Source organism: Eufriesea mexicana, unplaced genomic scaffold (genome assembly GCF_001483705.2).
Source record: "Eufriesea mexicana isolate 0111107269 unplaced genomic scaffold, ASM148370v2 scaffold1730, whole genome shotgun sequence".
Lineage (NCBI taxonomy): Eukaryota > Metazoa > Arthropoda > Insecta > Hymenoptera > Apidae > Eufriesea > Eufriesea mexicana.
In genome coordinates, this window is record NW_016909815.1 from 168709 (window position 1) to 191234 (window position 22526).

General features: G+C 37.7%; 1 protein-coding gene across 1 annotated transcript in view; it reads right to left on the bottom strand.

The window, feature by feature from the left end:
• LOC108548572 (neuronal acetylcholine receptor subunit alpha-7-like) overlaps window positions 1-18124 on the bottom strand; it is a gene marked incomplete at its 3' end in the record, with an annotated part of 147379 nt that extends 129255 nt beyond the window's left edge. The window contains exon 1 of the mRNA XM_017901581.1: window positions 18023-18124. Coding sequence (XP_017757070.1) covers window positions 18023-18124 — 102 coding nt within the window. The remainder of the gene's footprint in view (window positions 1-18022) is intronic.
• Window positions 18125-22526: the final 4402 nt, after the last annotated feature.

The window sequence follows — 22526 nt, forward strand, 5'->3', positions numbered from 1 at the left end:
CAATACAATTGAAACGATTGGCTGAGAAACGCGAATAGGGTAAGAATAGGGTAAAGGAAGAAGCAAACGTTACCTTAAAACACCCTCGATCTACCCTGCAGAGGCAGGAAATGAATCAACCGAGGTAAGGAAGAATCGCGTCTAGATCAAGGAGATTTAGGATCCAAAGGGTGGGTTGGTAAACGAAATCTGCAGGGTGTCGTTAGGAGCGACAAGTACTAACAACGAACGATACGAGGGAATTAGATTGTCCGAAATCGGTGTAGATATCCGTATAGAGAGCCGTGTTCCCGTGAGATCCTTCAGTTGGATCCTTCTTCCCGGCGCTCCGCTCAGGAGCTCGTAAATCAGTCGATCGCAACTGGATATCGAAAGTCGTGCATTACCCGGCTCACGGAGGACCGAATTCCTTTGTAACGGAAGATTTACTCGGTGCCGTTCTCCATTGCGGTGTATCGACTCGGGGAGCATACTTCTCTCTGTGTGTGCACGCGAGGCGCTACGCGAGGGGCTGGGATAGGGTGCGATCCGAATTAAACGTCGGGATGAACGAAATTTGAACAGGACCGGGAACGTATGATATGCAATCGGAATTTTCTACCAACGAATGTTTGACGACCGTGATGCAATTAAAATTCGGATTAAATTCGACCTACGTAGAATGGAAAAAACGGTGGATCAAGCGTTCATAAGCTTATAGTGCTTGACCCCCTTTCTATCAATCTACAGGGTGGCTTGATTATTCCGGGGTGAGCTGCTGCATTGTTTTCGATGTTCTTAGAAATCGGGAAAGGAAAGGAAAATAGAAGGAACTCGGATGATTTCACGCGACGAAATTTTTGGGAAATTTCGCTGTTTCTGGGTTTATTGGCTTTGCTAGAGATAGATGATCGTATCTGTGATGAAATTTATGGCATATTCTGATGAACGATATTTGTTGAATATTAATCCTCTTTGTCATTTCATTTCGGTGTTCGTTTTATTTATTTATTTATTTATTTTCAGATTATGTTGGGGTTATGGGTAAAAATAAATAACTAGTTTTATTCCATCCTAAGGAAGGTATTATATATCTTAAGTATTCTGACTGTTCGTCCTGGTCCCCTAATTCTTATCTAACGCTAAATTCTTGGAACCTCTTCGGAGCATAGATCAAAGATATATCTATTTCTCTTAAGAGATTGATTTTTGTATATACGTTAAGAGGTACCTAATTTTCAAAAGATTATTTTAATTTAGATTCATACATCATCAGCAGTAGATCTTCGAATTTCATTCGGATTTCATTTCCAGTAAGAAATAATTAAAGAATAATTTACTTTGCACGTGGTGTACTTTTTTCTTCTGGAATTTTAGATCACTCGAATTAATTTATTATTTCTTAATATTTAACGAATCCTCGTTTAAAAGTCACTTGATGTTTCGAAAATTTAACCTCTTCGTACCTGAAATATTTTTACTCTGCAAACAAAAAATTGTCGCGTCTTTGATATTTAAAGGTCGCACTATATCGACGAAAGACAGAATATTCAATTGGCCATGTGACCCACGCAAGATTTTACATAGCCTACATGTTACCTCGCTTATTCGCTCAAGTGTTATAGTACAGACGAGTCATAAATACTACAAAATGGCCGAGACCCATCTCGCAGAAGCATCGACCAAGCATTGACTAAATCTACCATGGTCCAAACGATTGTTTCTAAACTTTGATTAAAAATCTTCATCTGCTACGATCAACCATTTTACTTAGTGTTTATAACCAAGTCCAAGTTTCCAGAAATTTACTAAAGGATTATGAGATCCTTAAAAAATAAAATACTACGCACTACCTAAATTAATAATTAATAGTCGATATATAAATCGATCAACTCCACTAAAAAGTAAAGAATTATTTCAAATATAAGAAATTAATCATCGATCAAGGATTCTGACACTAAAATTTAAAAAAATTCAAAAATTGGCCTGTGTTCTTGTTCCTTTCATTGTGCAACAAATAGTTGCCCCTAAAAATCCTAGGTACACCTAAGTCAGAACCGGAACAATCAGACACGAGTTCATGCTACGTCAAGGTAGGATCACTCGTATCGCAATCGCGATAGCCTCTTAGCTCAACTAGCACTGGTATTATAGCGTGAATGCAGATCATTGTATCGCGATCGTGGCGTAATTGAACACTGCTCTGATATAAATCGCCTTTGATGCGATACTGTCTATTGCTTGGCCTTTAAGCTCGGTTGCTGAGTTCTCGACACGAGCATATACACGTACGAGAATTAGCGTTAACGACACGTGACACGGGGACAACGAGAAAGTAACGAAACCCTAAAAACTGTCAAAGTTGCTAAACAGGAACTATAATATTAACCATAAGCCATAAACGAGTTAATTTGTTCCATTTCTAGAGCACGCGAGTCTGGTTGCCTATCCTAAATACAAATGCAATTATGCTTTTTTATTTTTAAAATAGGATCACTGTGAAAATTAAATATTCGTAATACACATATTATTATGTTCTATTGACAATTAACCCTTTGCACTCGATGATATTTTGGCTGAAGATGAGTAGGAATATTTCACAAGCACTGCAGCAGCCTGACCCTAAAACTCAGTTGCTCCTTTCGCCTAATTGCCTCAATTTTAAGATTATTATGTTTACGTCAATTAGATATAAAAATAATTTTAGCTATATCATCTGTTATTCATATAAATTTAATATTAATAGGATTAATAACTTTTTCAAAATTAGGAATCCATGGAAGTTATTTAACGATAGTTGCTCATGGTTTAACTTCATCAGGTTCCAAAGAAGTTCCAAAGAAAATTCTAGTCAATCCAAAATCTATCGATTCAAACCTAGTCTAGTCTATTCAAAATTCTAGTCAGAAAGGGTCTATTTCTAAGAGCTCTGTCTTCAGATCCTGAGCATCGAGGTCTCAATCATTTCAACGATTAAGGTCTCCCAATCAGAAGACGCAATTTTCAAGTAGAAACCAGATAAAGGAACAAAACTCGAAAATTTACTACAGGATATCAATGTAACGCTCAAAATTAAAATGAAAAGAGAGAATGGGAGATGATCTGTAGAGATCAAGTTGGGGATGGTAAATCAGATATTGAAAGGAAGTCGCTACCTTGTGAATCTCTGACAAAACTGTACTTATTACGTGGTATTAAGTATATCACAGACACTATACTCCAATTTACAATTAGCTTAACTCTGTTGACTAACTTTGTGACTGACTGACTAACTAACTCTGCGATCTAACCTAATCTAATCTAATCTAACCTAACTCTTTCCACTCGACGATTTTTTGACTGAAGATAAATAAGAGTTCAAAGATTTTCTGCTATAAAGCTGACGATATTTTTTCCAGCAGTAAATAAGAAATTGTGTAATAATTAGAACTATTTGATTTCCCTACCCTGCGCACTGTTACATTATCATAAATTTGACATGTAAATTAATATCGATCTTCGAAATTTTATCAAATGATGATCAATGACTGAGGGGCACCTTTCGAGTGCAAAGGGTTAACACTTACTGTCCCGTATATAATTACGCATTACAGAGTAGAGTATACTATAGTACACTAGGTGATACCAACATTGGTTCGTTACTCTATGTTAATTACCAAGCACCAATATTATGGTCGAATTACTTTTTCCAGTCAGTACGTTAATTACAGCGAATTAATTATAACAGGAATAATTCGCGCGAGAAATTTTGAATAGGCTTCTGTATTTAAAATTAATTACCTCCGTGATAGATCACGTGATCGTATAATTGGAGCAACCTACAATCCATTTAAGATCAAATTTATGGGAACTTGTGCGAAATAATTAAATAGATCCAAAGTCGGTCGATTTTTAATCTTTCTTTCGAGGCTGTGTCGAGACCAAAATTGAAGAAAGAATGGTCGAAGGCCGGCTTGCTATGTTTATGTCTGCGCGAGTCTATTTGTCCGACTATCGGTTAACGATCGACGACGTTTCCCAGCTATCCCTGGGGCATCGTTGTAACACATTACCGATACCACTGCCGAGTTTATCACTTCTCTAGCTGCGAATGGTTCCACGTGTTTCTGGCAATGGCCTCCGTGCCCTGGCAAGAGAGGAATAAAATTTCACCCTTTGCACTCGAGAGGTGACTCTCAGTCGCCATTTAATCAAACTCTGAAGATCATTATTAATTAATATCACGAATTTAAAATTGCCTAACAATGCGTGGAATATCGAGGTAAAATAATTCTACGTTTTACAATTAATTTTCACTTCTTATTTATCGTTTTTAAAATATCGTCGACTTTATGGCAGAAAGTTTTTGAATTACTATGTTCTGTAACGAAAGGGTTAAACATAGCGCGTATCATTTCACCGAAATACAGCATTGATGAAATACAAGGCTGTACAGCTTCCTTTCCATAAGGCCCTGTCAATCTTCTCACGTTAATTGACTCTAATGGAAAACGAAAATCGATGTAAGTTTCATCTAACGTTCTCTTCTTGGCATATTAGTCTCGCATTGATTAGATAATAATGGTGGTACAGTGTCTGTCAAGAAATTTACGATTTTTGAGCTTTCACGAAGCATCGAGTGTGAAATTTGGGACTTTGGGCTTCAAGAACCAAAGTGGTCTCTGAAAGTGCAATGCAGGAAAAGAATATTATTTTCAGAGGTTAATGAAGTGTTTGTAAAAGATATATTCATGACAGTGGCAATGTAATTGGTTCATTTAATTACTTTCGCTTGGTCTAACGTTGTTGCTCGTGTTTGATTGCAAGGTTCTACGCGTGATCTCCGACATCGATCACTCTTCGCATCCGTGGCTGTATCAATGCGCAGATGACATAGCAAATACAGGAAGAGTTTGCATGCATGCACCAGCATCGATGATCCCAACAGTTCTAGGGATCGAAGGAACGATGTGACAGTTGTTAGGGATCAAAGGACCACCCGACACTTGTTAGGATCAAAGAACCACCCAAAAAAATTGTCGAGGTAGGCGTATTTATTTCCCAATACTGTACCAGTCTGACCCTAAAATTCCGTTGCTACTTTCACCTAATTGCCTCAATGAGCCTCCTACTTAAGCCAAAGTTCCAAAGAAAATTCTAGTCAATCCAAAATCTATCAATTCAAACCTAGTCTAGTCTATTCAAAATCCTAGTCAGAAAGGGTCTATTTCTAAGAGCTCTGTCTTCAGAGCCTGATTATCGAGGTCTCGATCATTTCATCGATTAGGGTATCCCAACCAGAATACGCAATTTTGAAGTAAATACCAGTTAAAACAACAAAAATCGAAAATTTACTACAGAATATCAATGTAACGCTTAGAATTAAAATAAAAATGGAGAATGTAGGGATCAAGGTGGAGATGGTAAATAAGACATGGTAAATATTGAAACGAAGTAGGTACCCCGTGAATCTCTGACAAGACTGTATTTATTATATAGCATTAAATATATCGCAGACGGTCACACACACACTCCAATTGCTCTATACTCCAATTTACAATCAGCTTAACTCTGTCAATTAAATTTATGACTGACTGACTAATTAACTATGCGACTGACTCTACACCTGATGCATTGTTTCACATAGGGACGCTTCAATTTAGCACCCTAAAAGTATCCTACTACAAGAATTAGTAAGGAAACTTCAGAAAAATTTAATTTCAATTTTAAACTTCACCGAATCTCTGTTAATCAAGCAAGGGTGTCCCAGCCAATAGACACGATCTCGCATCAAAGATTTGCCAGAAGGATAAAGCGACAGAAAAATTCTCACGAAATCGAAGCGTTTGTTCTCAACACTCCGTCTGGTAAACGTCTCTTCCATAACCTTTGATGTGCTCCCTCGAAAGCTTATCGCAAGCACGACGGGTGCTTTGCAGAAACAGCTGTGTCCATCGCGACGCGCATCGTCTCGCGGAATTCGTCGACTCGCGCGATAAATCCAGCGAGTGTGCAAATATTTGAGCGTGCGCGATGCGAACACACGGTTCACTGCCTGTTGGAAAAACGACCGTCGATCGGTGATCGATGATTTACGATTGTTTGGCAAGCGTTTCGAGGATTCCGGCGCGCTTTGCAAGGGGCTGTCGCGTACCCCGGCGTCTGGCTATAAGTCAAAACCGCGGAATAAAGTTCTAGCCTACGGTATTCGCTGGGAATAACCGAGCAAATCGCGTTATCGCTCGTTTGATTTGTTGTTCGAGTCACTGTGGACACCGACGCGTAAGTCGCGGGGATTTCTGTCGGAAAAATAGCCCCTGTCGCGAATTTAGCGCGGCAAATATGAATCAAATACGAGTTCAATTAACCCGAATGAAATATTCCGCATGGAAAACTGTGCATCCGCGATTCCTGCGAAACTGCAGTGCTGACTAATGGTTATTAGTTGCTTAAACTTCGAATTTCATTGAACGGTTCGATGCTGTGCAATTATGCAATTATATAATGCAATGCGATATGCGTTGGGATCGAAGAACTGGGTAGAATCGAGAGTAGAAAATTTGTTGGAGGAAATTATAATCATTAAAATTTGATTTTTCGTTTAATATTAAATTTTATAAGTCGAATGACCATTTCGGAATTTTTTAGTTAACAATTTTTCATTCAACGTAGTCAATTTCGTCACTTGATTTTATTATCTTTTTTAATTTACAGGGACATAATAATATCTCGAAAGAAAATAAGTGTCAATTATCAACTTAAGCTCATCTCACAATCACGTATTCTCAGAGAAATTTTGAACGATCTTTTAAGGAATAAAATTGTTAAAATTAACAGTTCGTGGACATGTCTCTTCATATTGTATATTCTGCAGTAAGAAAAGTATCTTCATAATAATAACACCGAAAGGAAATTAGTGTCAACCATCGACTTAGGCTCATCTCACAATCACGTATTTTCAGAGAAATTTTCAACGATCTTTTAACGAATAAAATTTTTAAATTAACAATTCGTGGACATATCTATACATATTACATGAAATTGTATATTCTAGGGTAAGAAAAGAATTTTCAATTCCTGCAATAAGAAATTCAACGAAGTGTATGAATATTAAATAGCTTCAATACTCAAACGGTATTTATAATCAAAATTCAACTTCGCCAAGTAATTAATTTACAAACTTTTCTGGAGAAGGTGTGAATTGTAATACCAAGTTTGCTAATTTCAGGTTTGAATAAAATTGCCTATGAAGTATGATAATCACGGTACTATACTTTACCAAAAAGAATATATAGAATATAAATATAATGAACATTACATAAACAATAAATTTCATTATGAATATTTGATTTAAAATCTCAATACCTGGGACTGTATTTTAATTTTTAGCAAACTTGGCTGATTAATTCTGAGAAATGAATACGTATCCACAAGCTTTTACATGTCCACTGCTGTATGTTACGTTATTCCGTTTTAGGTAGAGAAAATTCTGCTATTTTCTTGCCAGTGAGGTCACCGCAAATGAAACGGCTCCGTGTACCGATGCATTGTAAGAAAAGCAAAGACGGCGACAAAGGGACGATCTCCACAGAGGAACTTGTACATAGAGTGAACAGCCGATCAATAGTCAATCAAATGGGCTTCCGTGCTAATCGCTTTCGAAACGAGTTTATTATCGTCGGAACTATTCATTCCCTTTCTACCACGTGTTCATGACATCCGGTATAGCCGATCCAGACATTGCGAGCAAAACTCGTTAAAGAAGGCAATGCGAACTCGACTAGCGATACGATCGATCCTTTTTGTTATTTTTCACGTTAACGTCTGCCTTCAGATCTTTGACTGAGGTTTATCGATCTATGGAAAAATGAATTTTAATCTCGAATTAAAATCACTGGGATCTAGAAGAAGTCTTCTGCTAATTTTTACTCTATTCTCGTTAAATAAAATATAGATAAAGTATGTAAAATAAATATAAAATATAATATAAAATATCCTGAATGATTAACCTTTCCGTTTATATGACAATTTATCGTGGAATGCGTTCCTGAAAATTTTTATCTCCAGTTTTGCTATATTTTAATTTTAAATTCTTTATTTTAACGAAACTGTGAATTATTTACTTCAAATTTTTTGATTTAATTACAATTAAATTTTATTAGTTTATTAATTAATCGTATCTAATAATTTTTTGAGATGATTAGGTTTTCTGTAAGTTTCCTCAATATTGTCATATTCTTGTTTTTCACTTTGAGGATAGACGACATAAATGTATATTCTTTTAACGTTCTGTTTCCAAATGTTTTAATGATCGACGAGCTCCATCAATTTTAGCGATTGCGAAAGATCCTGTGAAAAGTTTCGCAAGATCCATATGTCGGTTCGATGTTAAAATGAGAAATAAATTCCAGGCTCCAGGAGTAATCCGATTACTTTATCTACCAAGTCATAGAACAACGTGACCGTAAACTAGTACTCTTGAGACGCGTGGTACATTCAATTTCCGGAATTGACCTCGTATCTAAAAATTTCGAGACACGTGTACATCGTGCTTAGGGACAAGAAACTAGTCTGCACTGTCTTTACATCGCTACTTCGTAAGATACTGAAAAATTTTACTAATCAAGTTTCAGAATATTCGCACAGAAAAATAGTGGAAAAACTTCAAATAAAATTCGTCTGATTAAATTATAATACTTATTAAATTAACGCGAGCGAAAAATTGAAATTCTAAAATTTCAGTACAACCGATAATAAATCTTCCGATTAATTTAATTTACTATTTGTTGAAAATCATGGCCAGAGAATAAAATTTAAGAGCGCGGAGTTTTTATGGACATCCAACCAACCCTACCAATGGAATAATCGAACCTGTTGAATGTTTCTACCGCCATAGTACATTGTATCCAAGTCCCGAGCCTACCTCCATTTTCACCGATCTCGAAGGCAGACTCGATATCTGAAAAATAATATTTTCCATCGAGAAACAGACGATGCTCCATCCTATGACGTACGTGAAATATAAATCTTTCTTTCACAGAAATAATGTAACGTTCATTTCCACTACTTTCTTTTCAGAACAGTGAATATATAAATTTCGCTGATAACGAGAAATTTATTAAAATTAAACGTATCGAATTATACTAAAATATTAAATTTTACATTTGTAATTCTAATATATCCAAAACATATATTAAATTTTATATCAAAAGTGATATATTGCGTATAATTGTAACAAGAATTGCATATATTTTGGAAATTTCCAAATCTATGTTCGAAAATATTGAACAAGGAATATAGAAAATTAGCAGGAAATTCGTGCAAAATTATTTCCAAATGCAAATCGACACACTTCCATTCGCTAACAAGCTAACTTTACAAAACGACGAAGCAAATGCGAACAACGAGCACGAGCAAAAGCTCCATCCCTCAAAATTTCCTACCAAGCAAATTCTCGTTTTAAATAATCGAGCTAATCTAATTTGAACTTTAAATATCCGACATCGGGCTCCCTCCACCCCCTCTCACCCCCTCTCACCCCCTTTCGAGCAGAACAAGATGCCCGTTTGGAGAATGATTTTCGGAAAAAGTTATCCCGTTTTATACCCACTTGCGGTGCAATGCCACCGTATACTTTTTAAACGCAATTAGCAAGGCGAATTTATGCTGGAATCGAACCTGTTGCGCGGAAACCGCTAACATGGCGCATCACTTTCCGCCACTCGTAAGTACATACGTGTGCGCCTTCCTGTTCTAGAGGCTCGCGAATGAACCCGATTTCCAGGTCATATCCGTTCGTGAACTTGATTTGCATCCAGGACACTTGGAAACCGCAGAAGGGAAGTTCCAAAGGATGATGAAAAGCAGCGGATGCGCCTTTTTTTCCCCTCTGCCAGCGAATCGTGGACTTATTTTAGCGGCCGATCCGAATCTCCGAGTGCATTTTCGAGACCTTCGTGTCTCTGGAATGTTGAACTGGGTCATGGTAAAGTAAGAGAACGAACCGGGGGAACTTAACTCGGTTTGCTCGCCCGATGGGTAATTAGTTAATGAAAAACCGAGTTTTGCGTTTCGCGCATTTAATCGCGTTAGTAAGCGTCGAATTAGTGTCTTCTGGGGACAGTTGTTGCTATCGTTGGTCTGTCCTGGTATTATATCGGAAAGTTTGTAGAAATATCGCAGGACTTGCCCAAATTTATTCTCTTTTCTCCGATAAATTTCGAATATCGAATAATTTCATTCGATCCTTGCACGCGATCACTCGTCTTTCCACTCTAAACACGCAGTATGAAACCTAGGTTGCTGTCTATTGCCCGTCGCCAGCTAGATAGGCCCAAGGGTTCCTTTGCACTAACTCTCACACCTGTGTGAGAGTCCTCCCCCCACGTTCGTTTTTGTCAGAACTGGTCGCAAGTATCCTCGTTGGTGGGGTAGCTAGAAGGGTCCGTAGGAAAAGGGAGAGATGCGTTTCGTCCCGGGCCTACTAGTGGACTCGTCAGTAAGGCTACCCTAGCAGGCCCTGCCTTAGACTGGGATTATTGGAAGGACGGGAAGTTATATATATGTAGGAATGGTGAGCGTGGCGTGATTAGGGCATAAGATCACCGTCTGTGACAGTGTCCTTTGTCTAGGTATAATTGTAAAGCGCGTGGGAACGCTTGGACTCTTCCCCTAGAAAATAGAAGATAATAAACAGCGTCCTTGGGTTTGGCTCGAGCGTTTGGAGCATTATCTGGAGTGCGTGCAGAAGGATGAGCGACCGTACGCAAGGATCGTGTGGACGGGATGTTTATGGAAGTAAAGAAGATAGAGTGCAAGGTTTAAATAAGGGTGCATGGGCGTGGAACGAACAATTCTTTGAGAGGAGTTCATTGGGAACAGTTGTTTAGGAAGAGTTCGTTGAGAGATAGTCAGTGTGAAAGGTTATAGCGTCTAGAATAAGTCTTAAATTAATCCACGATAAATCACATTTTTATTATCTACCACCGTCGTTTTGCTGCCACATAAACAATTCCTACATGTATAGGAATTGCAGGTCTTTCCGAGGACTTGCAGAAAATTCCTCGAAGTCGGAATCCATCTACTGGAGAGGGTGAGAATGATAGTCGCTACAATTACTATTCCTACATTTATTTAAACCGAAATTATTCGCGATAAAATACCCACGGATAAAAGAAAATATATCGATGCAATATCTGCAACTAATATCTCGAAGGAAGCGATTTATTCGTGATAAAATACCCACGGATAAAAGAAAATATATCGATGCAATATCTGCAACTAATATCTCGAAGGAAACCATAAACGTCGGCCAGAAGCCTGTAGAAACTCCATATCTCGACACACGTTGCATCGCAAACTCGATCACGCAGCATTTCTCGTTAATTTCCCTCATCGATTATCCTTCACCCGGTTTAAACGAATTTCATCAAGCCGAAGAGGAAGCCGAGTCTACGGCGAGGCGTCGCGGCGCTGAAAGCAGCGAGGGGTTATTATTTTCAGCCGTTGACAAACAATTCGTGATTGCACTGCATATTACACGAATGAGGCAAGTTTATCGAAGGAGCTGTAACGACGCAATTTCGCAACGCCCATCGGTGGAATACTTGATAATACGGCCGTGGTAGACGGTATCGTTAACATGACGTTAAAATTTATCGTCGACTAGGAGGAAATTGGCCAAGGGACTTGTCTCAGGGATTAATACGCGTTGCTGCAATGGCAACGGATTCAAATTCCAAGATAATCGTTAAGCTGCATAAATTATCCCGCTGCGCTACCTGTCGCCGGCTAGTGAACCCCGAAGAAGAAGTTTTCCAGCGCATACCACGAAGACGAATCGCTCGCTTCCGATCGGTTATTCACGCGGTTAGGGAGATACCAGTGTGTAATCCTGTCTTTGAACATGCTTGCAGCTTGTGTGACGAGTTCGCGATGTTGCTTGTGAGAGAACAGGGAAGTAGATTAATTTTTCCACCCCGAGAATTTCTTCACCCTTTGCAGTACAACGGCGAGTCACAAGTTCTTATATAACATCGTGGTATTGTGAGCTGGGAAGGACTTTAACAAAAGAAGCGGTATTAACCCCTTCCCGTGCCATTTAGCTCGACGAAATCCGGGCCCAAACATTAGGCGTCAACGCGTGATGAATAGAACAGACTGATGCTCGAAAACAATCGCAAAACGAGCCAAAATGTAAATATATAGTCAGTTTTCCGCGATACTACCGTTGTGCGAGTAAACTCTAATCCTTTTTCCTTTTATAAATATTAGAAATATATTATGTTTTGTAATAGATGACAGTTTCAAAACTATATTTAGAAAAATGTTCTGTTCACGAGTCTGGCTCGTGATATTCTTGTTTGGGCCAAAATCCTCGTCACGTGGGATGAGATATTTATTGCCGAGTGCATTGAACGAAAGTCTAAAAATGTGTCCCAGTGTCTGAAGTACCTGGCCCACCAAGGGTGAGGTCGCGCAGGAAATGAGTGATCAACGAAGAGAGCTTGTGTGTGAAAAGAGAGAGTGTTGGACTTTAAATAAGGGTGCAAGTAGTCGAGACATAGTGAGTAGAGAATCGTGTGTCTGAGAGTTCCAGTTGAGACAAATGTAGTGTAATATTTTAGTTTAAATAAATCTGTTTTATTATTAAAAAGGAGTCGTTATTTATTAGACGCGAGATCTCTGTTGGCATAGGATTAATCTAGCATTAATAATACAATATTAGAATCATTGTGTCTCAATGTGCACAAAATTTCAAGAAATTCTACAATTTTTGTATAATACAATTTTATCACAAATGGAATAGAGATATAGTGGTTAATTTAAATAAATATTTCTCCAGGACATTATTTTTCTATTTTAAATTTATTTCTGTGACGACCACAATTATTTTATTTTATCGATGAAAATGGGACGAAACGAAAATGGGATTAATCGAGATTATCAAGGACACCATGGTCTCCATAATGCTTCTACTATTCTAGGATTAATTCCTGTAGGAAATTTTTCGAGGAAACCTTTTCCCAAAATGATGGCTTTTTAATGCGAGAGCTTCGTGGAATTATTTGCCTTGTTCCAAGCATTCGTTAAAATAGGGGTGAAAATTCGAGAAAGAGGATTTTAAGATCGTAGGGACGATCTCGCCGATTCGCACAGCGTCGATCGACCAGGCCGATTTGAATATTCGGTATTTGCCCTGGGTAAGCTTTACGTGGTTCTTGGCGTCACGTGCTTTTATCGTGATGGCCCCGGAGGTAATTATTCGCCGGATAAAATTCGGGGCGTAAGGAAGCGCGGGGAATATTAATTATTTTAAACGAAGTTTAATTACTTGCGAGGGATTACATCGCCGATGATGAACCTGTCGAAGAAGTTTCTGTCAAAGCAGCAAAGCGAAAGAGGCTTCACACGCCTCATCGTGCACGAGTTATTCTGCCCGATTTCGGTTTTAATATACGTTCGCGAGAGGTAAAACAGAGGGTTGAACGAGAACAGGCAAATTCGTGGCGCTTTCATCGTGACCAACGATTCGTCACTCCATTCTAAGGGTCGTATTCAAATGGATACTCGTGTTCACGCGAACTGCCTACATGCTCGTTTATTATTGCACTTTGAAAAGTAAGGTGTCTTAATTTCGCCTTTTTCTTTTCCCAATTCAATTTCTTCCACTCTTTCTCGCGAGTATTACGTACTCGGGTACAGTGGGTACTACACGCGATCGACTAATGGGAATTTTCAGCCATCTTGGATGCCTAGTTTGCCGATAGTTTAACGATCATTCACCGACGACGACGTGTCTGGAAAAACCGTGGCTCGAACGCTTTTTAATAATTTCAGCGTTGATAAATAAATATCCTCGTTATTTTTTACTCACACCTCGCATTTCGAGATGGGTACGAAATTCGTTCTATAGAGAAAATCGTAAAAAGGGGACTTGTCTGATAATGAACATTTTTGCGGGAAAAATTGGCCACTCGACTGTATCGTGGAGAATTTGGCACACGGGAAAAATGAAAAAAGGTCACCATTAAAAATTCAGCATTGCACCGAACAGAATGTCAACATTTTTCATATAATTTTCATTTCTACGTTCCGTAATGGCACGTTTCGAGTTTGTTCCTTTTTTTTTTTTCCAGTTCAGTGACAATTCGGGAATAATGTCCACTTGACGGCGAAGCTCTCTTTTTATTCGCCGCAAGATATATACCTTTTTTTATTTAACGCTCGACCTGCCTTCATTTTTTGCCTGCTCGTTACTTCACACGTCATTAATTTAATCGTTTAGATGAATTTACGATTCAACAGTCACGGAAATTTCTGCTCCATCTGTCGCTCACTGCGTTTGCCTTGCTGGCTTGTTGCCCACTTTTGGTTACACTGCGAAAAGGCAACAACGTTTAACGTGACACGCCAACTAATTAATCCATGTCCTTAGACACCTAATTTCTGAAACGCTCTCGCGAAACGCTTTGAATGGAATTACTTTGCCACGGTAATAAATTAGTCGTCAGCGGCATGTAAAGACCGAATTATCGTTTATCCCAGTCTTCGTGGTTTAGAATAAACTGGAAAATTCGGCATGGTCTATCCGGAATTCGATAATTCTGGATCGATAACCGAATTTGTTATCGTTAAACAACAGACGAGCAGAAAATTCGTTGCGTGGTTTCAACGGGGAAAATTTTGATCGATTCGAGAAAATTTAATTTAAAAATTATTACGAATATATCGATAGATGCGTGCGGTATATTTTCAACGAAAAAATAAAATGGAGGAAGAATGTATGAGTATCGAAGAAATTTATGTAGGAATTTTGGATATTGGACGCACGAGAATTAATTTCCTTCGCTGAATTATAATATTCCGTGTTTTTCTACTCGTGTTACGATATTATTTCGATAATATCACTTTGCGTTAATTAACACACGGCAAGAGTTGTTTATTAAACGTTTAATGAACGAGATATGATCTCTCCCATCACAAAGAGTGCAAATTAAACATCGAACTAAATATCGATACAACTCGAGGCTATAATTTTGCGATACTATAAAATCGAATAATCTGAAGATATATTAAATGAATTATTTATATAATTTATACCGACATACTGCAATTTTAAGCCAGACGACAATTGCGAGAAACGAAGGCACACGAACTTGACCCCTTGATTACTATAGGCACGTATGGGGATTACGAACGCGCGTGATCGACATTAGCAATGTTAAAAGACGCTGTTCACCTCTAAATAAATTTTCAAATTGGTAGATTTAATCATTTTGCACGCGAAAATGTAACAAAGAAGAAGAAAATGATCTATAATTTTTTAAACATTCTATTGTAATTATATACCACTCTAATTAAATCACTTGCACCCTGCAATACCGTATAGTACTTTAATCGATCATTCTCTCGGCAGAGTACTCGATACACGAAAAAGTATGCAACATATTCAAAGGGTTAATAAGCAGTGAGTGTAATAAAACACAAATACAATCATAAGATGTAATTCTGCACCACTCTAATTGAACCACTTGCTCCCTACATAGCTGTTTAGTACGTTAATCAATCATTATCTCGGCAAAGTACTCCACACGAGAAAAAATACATATTCAAAAAGTTAATAAGCAGTGAGTGTAATAAAACGTAAATACAGTCATAAGATGTCACAGGTAAATTTTGTAATTCTACACCACTCTAATCAAACCACTTGCATCCTACATCCTTGTATAGTACTTCAATCAATCATTACAATTACAATCACAACAGAATACTCGATATGGGAAAAAGTGCATATTCAAAGAGTTAATAAGCAGTGACTATAATAAAACGCAAATACAATCATAAGATGTCACAGGTAAAATACTGTACTTCTATACCACTCTAATTAAACCACTTGCACCTTGCAATACCGTATAGTACTTTAATCGATCATTCCCTCGACAGAGTACTCGATACACGAAAAAATATTCAATATATTCAAAGAGTTAATAAGCAGTGACTATAATAAAACGCAAATGCAATCATAAGATGTCACAAGTAAAATACTGTACTTCTATACCACTCTAATTAAACCACTTGCACCCTACATCTTCGTATAGTACTTCAATCAATCGTTACCACAACATAGTACTCGATACACGGAAAAATACATATTCAAAGAGTTAATAAGCAGTGAGTGTAATAAAACGCAAATACAACCATCGCGGATAAGAACAAAATGCATATTCAAAGAGTTAATAAGCAGTGAGTGTAATAAAACGCAAATACAACCATCGCGGATAAGATACGAAATACAGCCAGAAGAGATGGAAATGTTTGAAGAATCAATCCTCGTCACGTCACGAAGGGTATTTCCAAGCGGTGAAGAGACAAGGAAAAAGGGGGAATTGCACATTGCCAGAATTAGGGTCAATTTTGACAGCCCCGCTACTTCTTCGCTAATCACTGCACATTCTGCATGGCAATCGATTCCTTTGTTTTGCCGAACGTCAATGATTACGCGCCGCATTATGACGTGCAGTCTGATTAGCCCTCGCTTTCGCGACGTGAAATTCAGTAACGAGAGCGAGTTTGTGCAGGGACTATGAGCGTTTGATTACAGTGGCTTGATTAGTTCGCTCGACAGAACGGAATTTTAGTTTCGAAACTGTACTTCACCATTACATCCCAGCTACTTATTCTCTTTAACCCCGTCTTTCTCCACGTTGACTTTACCTCTCATCCGAGGGCGACTTCTAGGTATACACTGGCACTGATTATAGTCTTCGTGAAAACTAGGTCGTCGGTAGACCTTCGATAGACACATAGGCAAATTCTGCTCGGTCAATAGCTGTTACTCTTGTACCTAGATACCACAGTCGTGGCAATCGCGTTTGAGTGTCATTAACTCTGATTCCAAGAATATTTTTATTCCATCGATGGTAAATCGAAGAAACTTTTGCAACGGGGACAATGAAAAATTTTCACATTTCTAAAAGAGGGAAATTATAATTTTAATTTCGTATAAAAGTTTCATTCGTTACAAAATTTTCGCATAAAACGAATTATAAATGTTACGTGCTGCTTTAATTTTGCGTTTTAAATGTAGAGTTTAATTGCTGCTTCGAGAGCCAGTGTGTTTTTCATTAAATACTCCAAAACGATGTTGCTGCGGAGAAAGGGACGAAGATCTGGGAAAGCGCTTTGAAAAAGGAAATATTCGATCGAAATTGTCGGGTTTCCTGCTTCGTATACAGAATGGATACAGTGGAAGAGACATTTGGAGGATTATTGTTGCGTGACAATGGGAAGATAGTTATCTACGCTATCTCATGGTTCGGTTCAACCTTCCTTCGCGCAACAATTCGAATGGAAGATCATTCGCAAAGATAAATCCCGCTTCGGAGCGAAACTTTTTGATTTTTGGAGCTGGATTTCGAAGAGAAATATAACAAAAGGATCCGTAAACTCTTTATTTTTCTAAACAGATCTTCTCGCCGTAATAGCTGCGTTTTTTGACCATGACAGCGAATAACAGTCTTCTATCCTTGATCAATTATTTGATAAAACGTTTACTCGCTTAAGTGTCTGCAAGAAGCTGTCAATTCTAGCAACCTAACTACGCAAACCAAATTTCACATAACTCCTTCACTAAATCCATCATCCATATCAAAGAACCTCCCGAATTTGATAATAAAATGATATCAAAAATTCAAGATATCCAAACGAGAAGAAGTAGTTGAATCTATAAAATAATAAAAGAATAAGCTCGAATGCCTTCGATAACCTTCTTCAATTTCTTAACACTTTGACTGTCACGTTGGTTATATATGAGCGGCCATGTCACGGTGGTCATTGGTGGCTGGAGCGCTTGAACTACTTACAATTGTAAAAATTTAGTGAAAATTGACAGTCAGTCGATTATCAACCATTACCAAGGCGCCACCGGTGGTCAACCGTGACCGCCAATTTATTATTATTTTGCCATTATATGCTTTGAATAATAAAAATACTTCCGCGGCGTTCTAAGCGAGCCATGTGATTTCGTGGTAGTCAAAGGATTAATACACCGAGGGGTGTATACCTTAGCGTTGACTAAAATCACTACTGCGTAAAAGAACTCGAGGAACTGACGTAGACTCGCAAAATGGCCGCCGTGACTAGCACCGCTACGCGTAGCCCGCATTCCTCTGAAATGGCGGAAAACGAGAGTCGTTAATTAGATCTTCCAGTTACCAGGGATTTCCATCGCGCGTGTAATTTTAAGACAAACGCTCGACTAACCAGGATAGCGATCCTCGTCGGTGGTCCCGATCTCTGGATAACAGTCGTTCGATGCGAGATAGACTCAGCCAACGTTGGTACAAGGGAAAAGCGGAAGGAATCTCGATAAGAGAAACGTGGAGCACGAACGCATGGTCTCGCAAGCATTAAAGATTTCTCTGCGCAGTCCCGTCGAAACGTTCCGTCCCGGTTGCAAACGTGCAAAGGTGCACGCCGACTGATCTAAAATGCGAACGCTAGAGGCACGTTATTCCAGCCACTCGTGCCGGTTGAAACGTGAGTGTTACGACAACGTCCTCCATACATTTAGCAGCGACATTGTGCTAACACGCACGCGACATGCTACGTGATGATGTTAACCGTGGCTGGCTGCGCTGGCCCGCGACCCTGCCAGCCGGTCGGCCCGTTTACTCTTCGCGAAAGATGAACGGTACACCGTCCACGATCTTGTTTTCCGACGAGCAAAGACAAAGTGGACGCAATTATTTCACCGCTGCATGGTCGATGAAGCTTGTACCAGGCTTTGAAAATGCAAGGATGGTGTTTCAGGTGTGCGTAGCACGATGCCAGCTCGTTGCTCGGGTCTTTGCTTGTCACCTTGCATTTTATGATCGAGCTTCACGAAGAGCGAGGTCGTTGAACATTTTTCTTTGCGGAAGCATGATGCATAGATGGACAGATTATGAGGAGGAATACGAGGAGGACAGATGCTGCGTGATGTTAAGGATTGGTACCCTGTCTCGAGTGTCTAACGTGTCTAACGCAAGAATGTAGCGCAGTTACAGATTGAATGTATGTTGTTAGTGAGGATATTTTAAGTCCTTCAGACAATTTATTCAGAAATGCACGTTATGCAACTAGTGTACAATCACGTATGCAGTGATTGTGATAGGAAAGGTGATTGTGATAGGAAACGAATGTGACCTGTCAATGTGACAGCTGTTAGACCTCGATTCTGGGACTGGTCTGACAGATCAAAGGAAGATCCTGCGAAACTAACGACAGTAGTGGAAGATAAAACTCATGTAAGGGTTTTCAGATGTCCAGAACAGAGACTCGTAGAGTTCAAGCCTGTATCGCATCAGTGATTCCTAGATTTGTGATGAGAGGAAAAACTTGTACGGACGATACGAGTATCTGCATCGAGTAATGTGCAAGAGGAAATTTTGACCTGTCAAAAAAATGGTAGACGAAGAAATGAAAGAATTTAAGAACGACTATTTAGGATCTGATAGGCTCAGTGCCAAGGACAGTATTGATCACTGGCTATATTTGGTTATTTGGCGAATGTGATGAATGATCGTGCGTGTCACCTATTGGCAAGTTTTAAAGGGTCGTAGGAAACCATCGAAGAAGGAAGAGACAGTCGAGGATTTTCATCGTCAAATGTTTGTGGATAACCCGTTGTAAAAGCAGAAGCTGTGGAAGTTTGTAGAGAGACACTTCTAACTTTCAGCGATATAAGATACTCAAATTCAAGCGGCCAAGTAGCTCACGAGCGTCACGTCGCACATTGGGGAATTTCGCCGAAAAGCCGGTCAAATGTCAATTTTTCAGATGGAAAACTGCGTTCTGCTACTATATCACATTTGTTATATACATTTCAGCGTATCAAATACCGCATGAAATTATGAAATATAATAAATTACTGAGGTATAGATCACCAAAGTTGATGAAAAGTACTAAATAGTTATAATTTGTAAAAAGTTTATAAATGATTACACTGGTTGTTAATAACAAATTGTTTACAATAAATATCACAAATTTCCATGTTCCTACGATTAATTTATGAACTATTATAGCTACATCGCAAAGCTGGACTTTTGTTCAACATTCTCATGCAATTTTCAGAGCTAATTTGTGGCTAATCAGCTTGTTATTAATAACTATTTAAAGACGTACATGATTTAATAACAATCGGCACGATTAAACAAAACTATAAGAAAAATATGAACAAAAGTGATATAAGAATATGTGCTAGAATATTGTTTCCATATTGAATCTATGAATATCACATATTAATTGCATAGAAGATAGTAATTAATGAAAAATTGTCAGTATGTTCGGTATTAGTTCAAACACTCCATGCAATAATTACGAATAATTAATTAATTAGGAAGAAATTTATATTTACAATAACATGGGAAACGCCTTTTGTATTGTACGCCAATTGTACGCCTTTACAAATCAATTATAAAAGTTAATAAATTAATAACAGAAACTGTGTAATTTATTAATTTTTCTCTAAGTGTACAGGAGAGTGTATGGGAAATAAGAAAAAATTGCCAAAAACGCAGGAAACATTGTTGTGTCCATGGAGGTGCACCTGCATCATGCAAAAGAATGTGTCTTTGTATTAACATAACCTGAAGGTGTACATAAATATTGTAAGATATAAGCCATTGTTTTTTTACCTTTCATTAGTGATCACAGAGCCTGGTTTTAAGAAGACAATACTCTGTTGAAATGAACAAGCATGTACAACAGGAGAAAAATATTGGACTTATGGAATTAGGTGCCGATTAGAAAAAATTGAAGCAGTAATACAAATATGTAAGGTATGATATTGCTAAATATATAAGGTTTAAAATTGTAAAAATTCTAGGTCGGCTAACTATATGACATACAAAATAGAAATATGTGACGATGAAATGTTTAGAAAAGAGAGATTGTTTAGGCAGACATAAGAGAATAAAGTTAATTTAGGTGATGACCTCTTGTAATAACAAGATATAAAGAATACAGGTGAGATTGAAAGGTATGTTGTAGTTCTGATCAGAATAAATATTAATATCAGTAGTCAAAATTACTGGTCATCGCTAATGTGTTAAGTTTCAGAATAATGGAGCTGGGGTATATGAAGAAAAGGGAGAAGTTCAAATGAAAGCTATGAGGAGAAGAAATGCATATTATGTGGATTGAAGAAACAAAAAAGAGGCAGCATATATATCAACAAAGAAAGATGTGTGGTATCGACATGCAAAAATAAGGATCATTGAAGAGATGGAGAATGAATAATTGGTAATAGTTATGGAAAGTAAAGATGAATCTTGAGTATAAACTGTGAATGTTGCTTTGTACCAAAAATCTGTAGAAATATCCATAAGAACTTGGAAACTATAAAAACAGCAAAAATAATGGGACTGTGACACATGAACTTGATTGAACCAATAAAGCCAATGTCCAAAGGAGGTAAGAGGTACATCTTATCTGTTGATGATTATTCGAGAGTGATTATTTTTTTCTTTCTCTTATAGGAAAAGGGTCAGACAGCTGAGGAAATAAAAATATTGGTAACACTGAAAGAAAATCAATCTGTCAAGAAGTTGAGAAGTACTTATATGCTTAGACAATGGAGGTGAGTTTGTGAGACAAGACATTTAGGTTTTTTAAATCAAAAAGAAATAAAACATGATTTGATTCCAGACAAGATACAACAGTACATTGAAGTTGCTAAGAAGAAGGATAAATCCACTATAACTTAATCCAAGATAAACGCACATCAAGAATTATTACGGAAACTCACATATTTGAATATTTATGTCTCCCCAGACTTCTCATTTGCAGTAAGATGCTTATCACAGTTTAATCATAATCCTAAAATGATGGACATGAATGGATTGAAGGAAATATTAAGATATTTGAGGACATGTGAAGTCCTAGAAGAAAAAGAGGTAAGAAAGATTGATGTGTGACAGATTGAGTGCGATAAATGTAGAAAATTAAATCTAAGCTTTTACACAGAAAAATGTTGATATATAAGAGATGTAGTAAAAATTAAGAACTTACAAATTTGTTATGCGCCAGATAAAGAAACGAATGCTAATTGTCTAACTAAACCACTGAGTGGCCCAAATTTGTTAAAGAATATGAGAAGCTTTATGAGGGTGTTAAGAGAATAAAAAGAACGTAGAAGATTGTGTGACAGTAACTTATATCGTTCTATTGTTTTATTACTCCCACCCATCACAGCATAAGTTAAGTAGATTGTTTTATTAAAAGTATTATTTAGTCAATGTTAATTTTAACAATAACATTTTAAGTTTGTCATAAGTATACTTAAAACTGAACATAAACCAACCTTATTAGCAATGGAATAAATATTTGTAGCTTTATTATAACTGAGTGATACATACTTTCTTTGGATAGATCTGACTAAATGGTTTCGATGAAAAAGTACTTTTAACCACTTGTACATTAGAAAGTAATGTTCTCAAGAAATATGTTCAATAAAGATGATAACAATGCTCATGTACCAAATTTTGTAACTAATACATAATACATATTATCATATACTATATTTT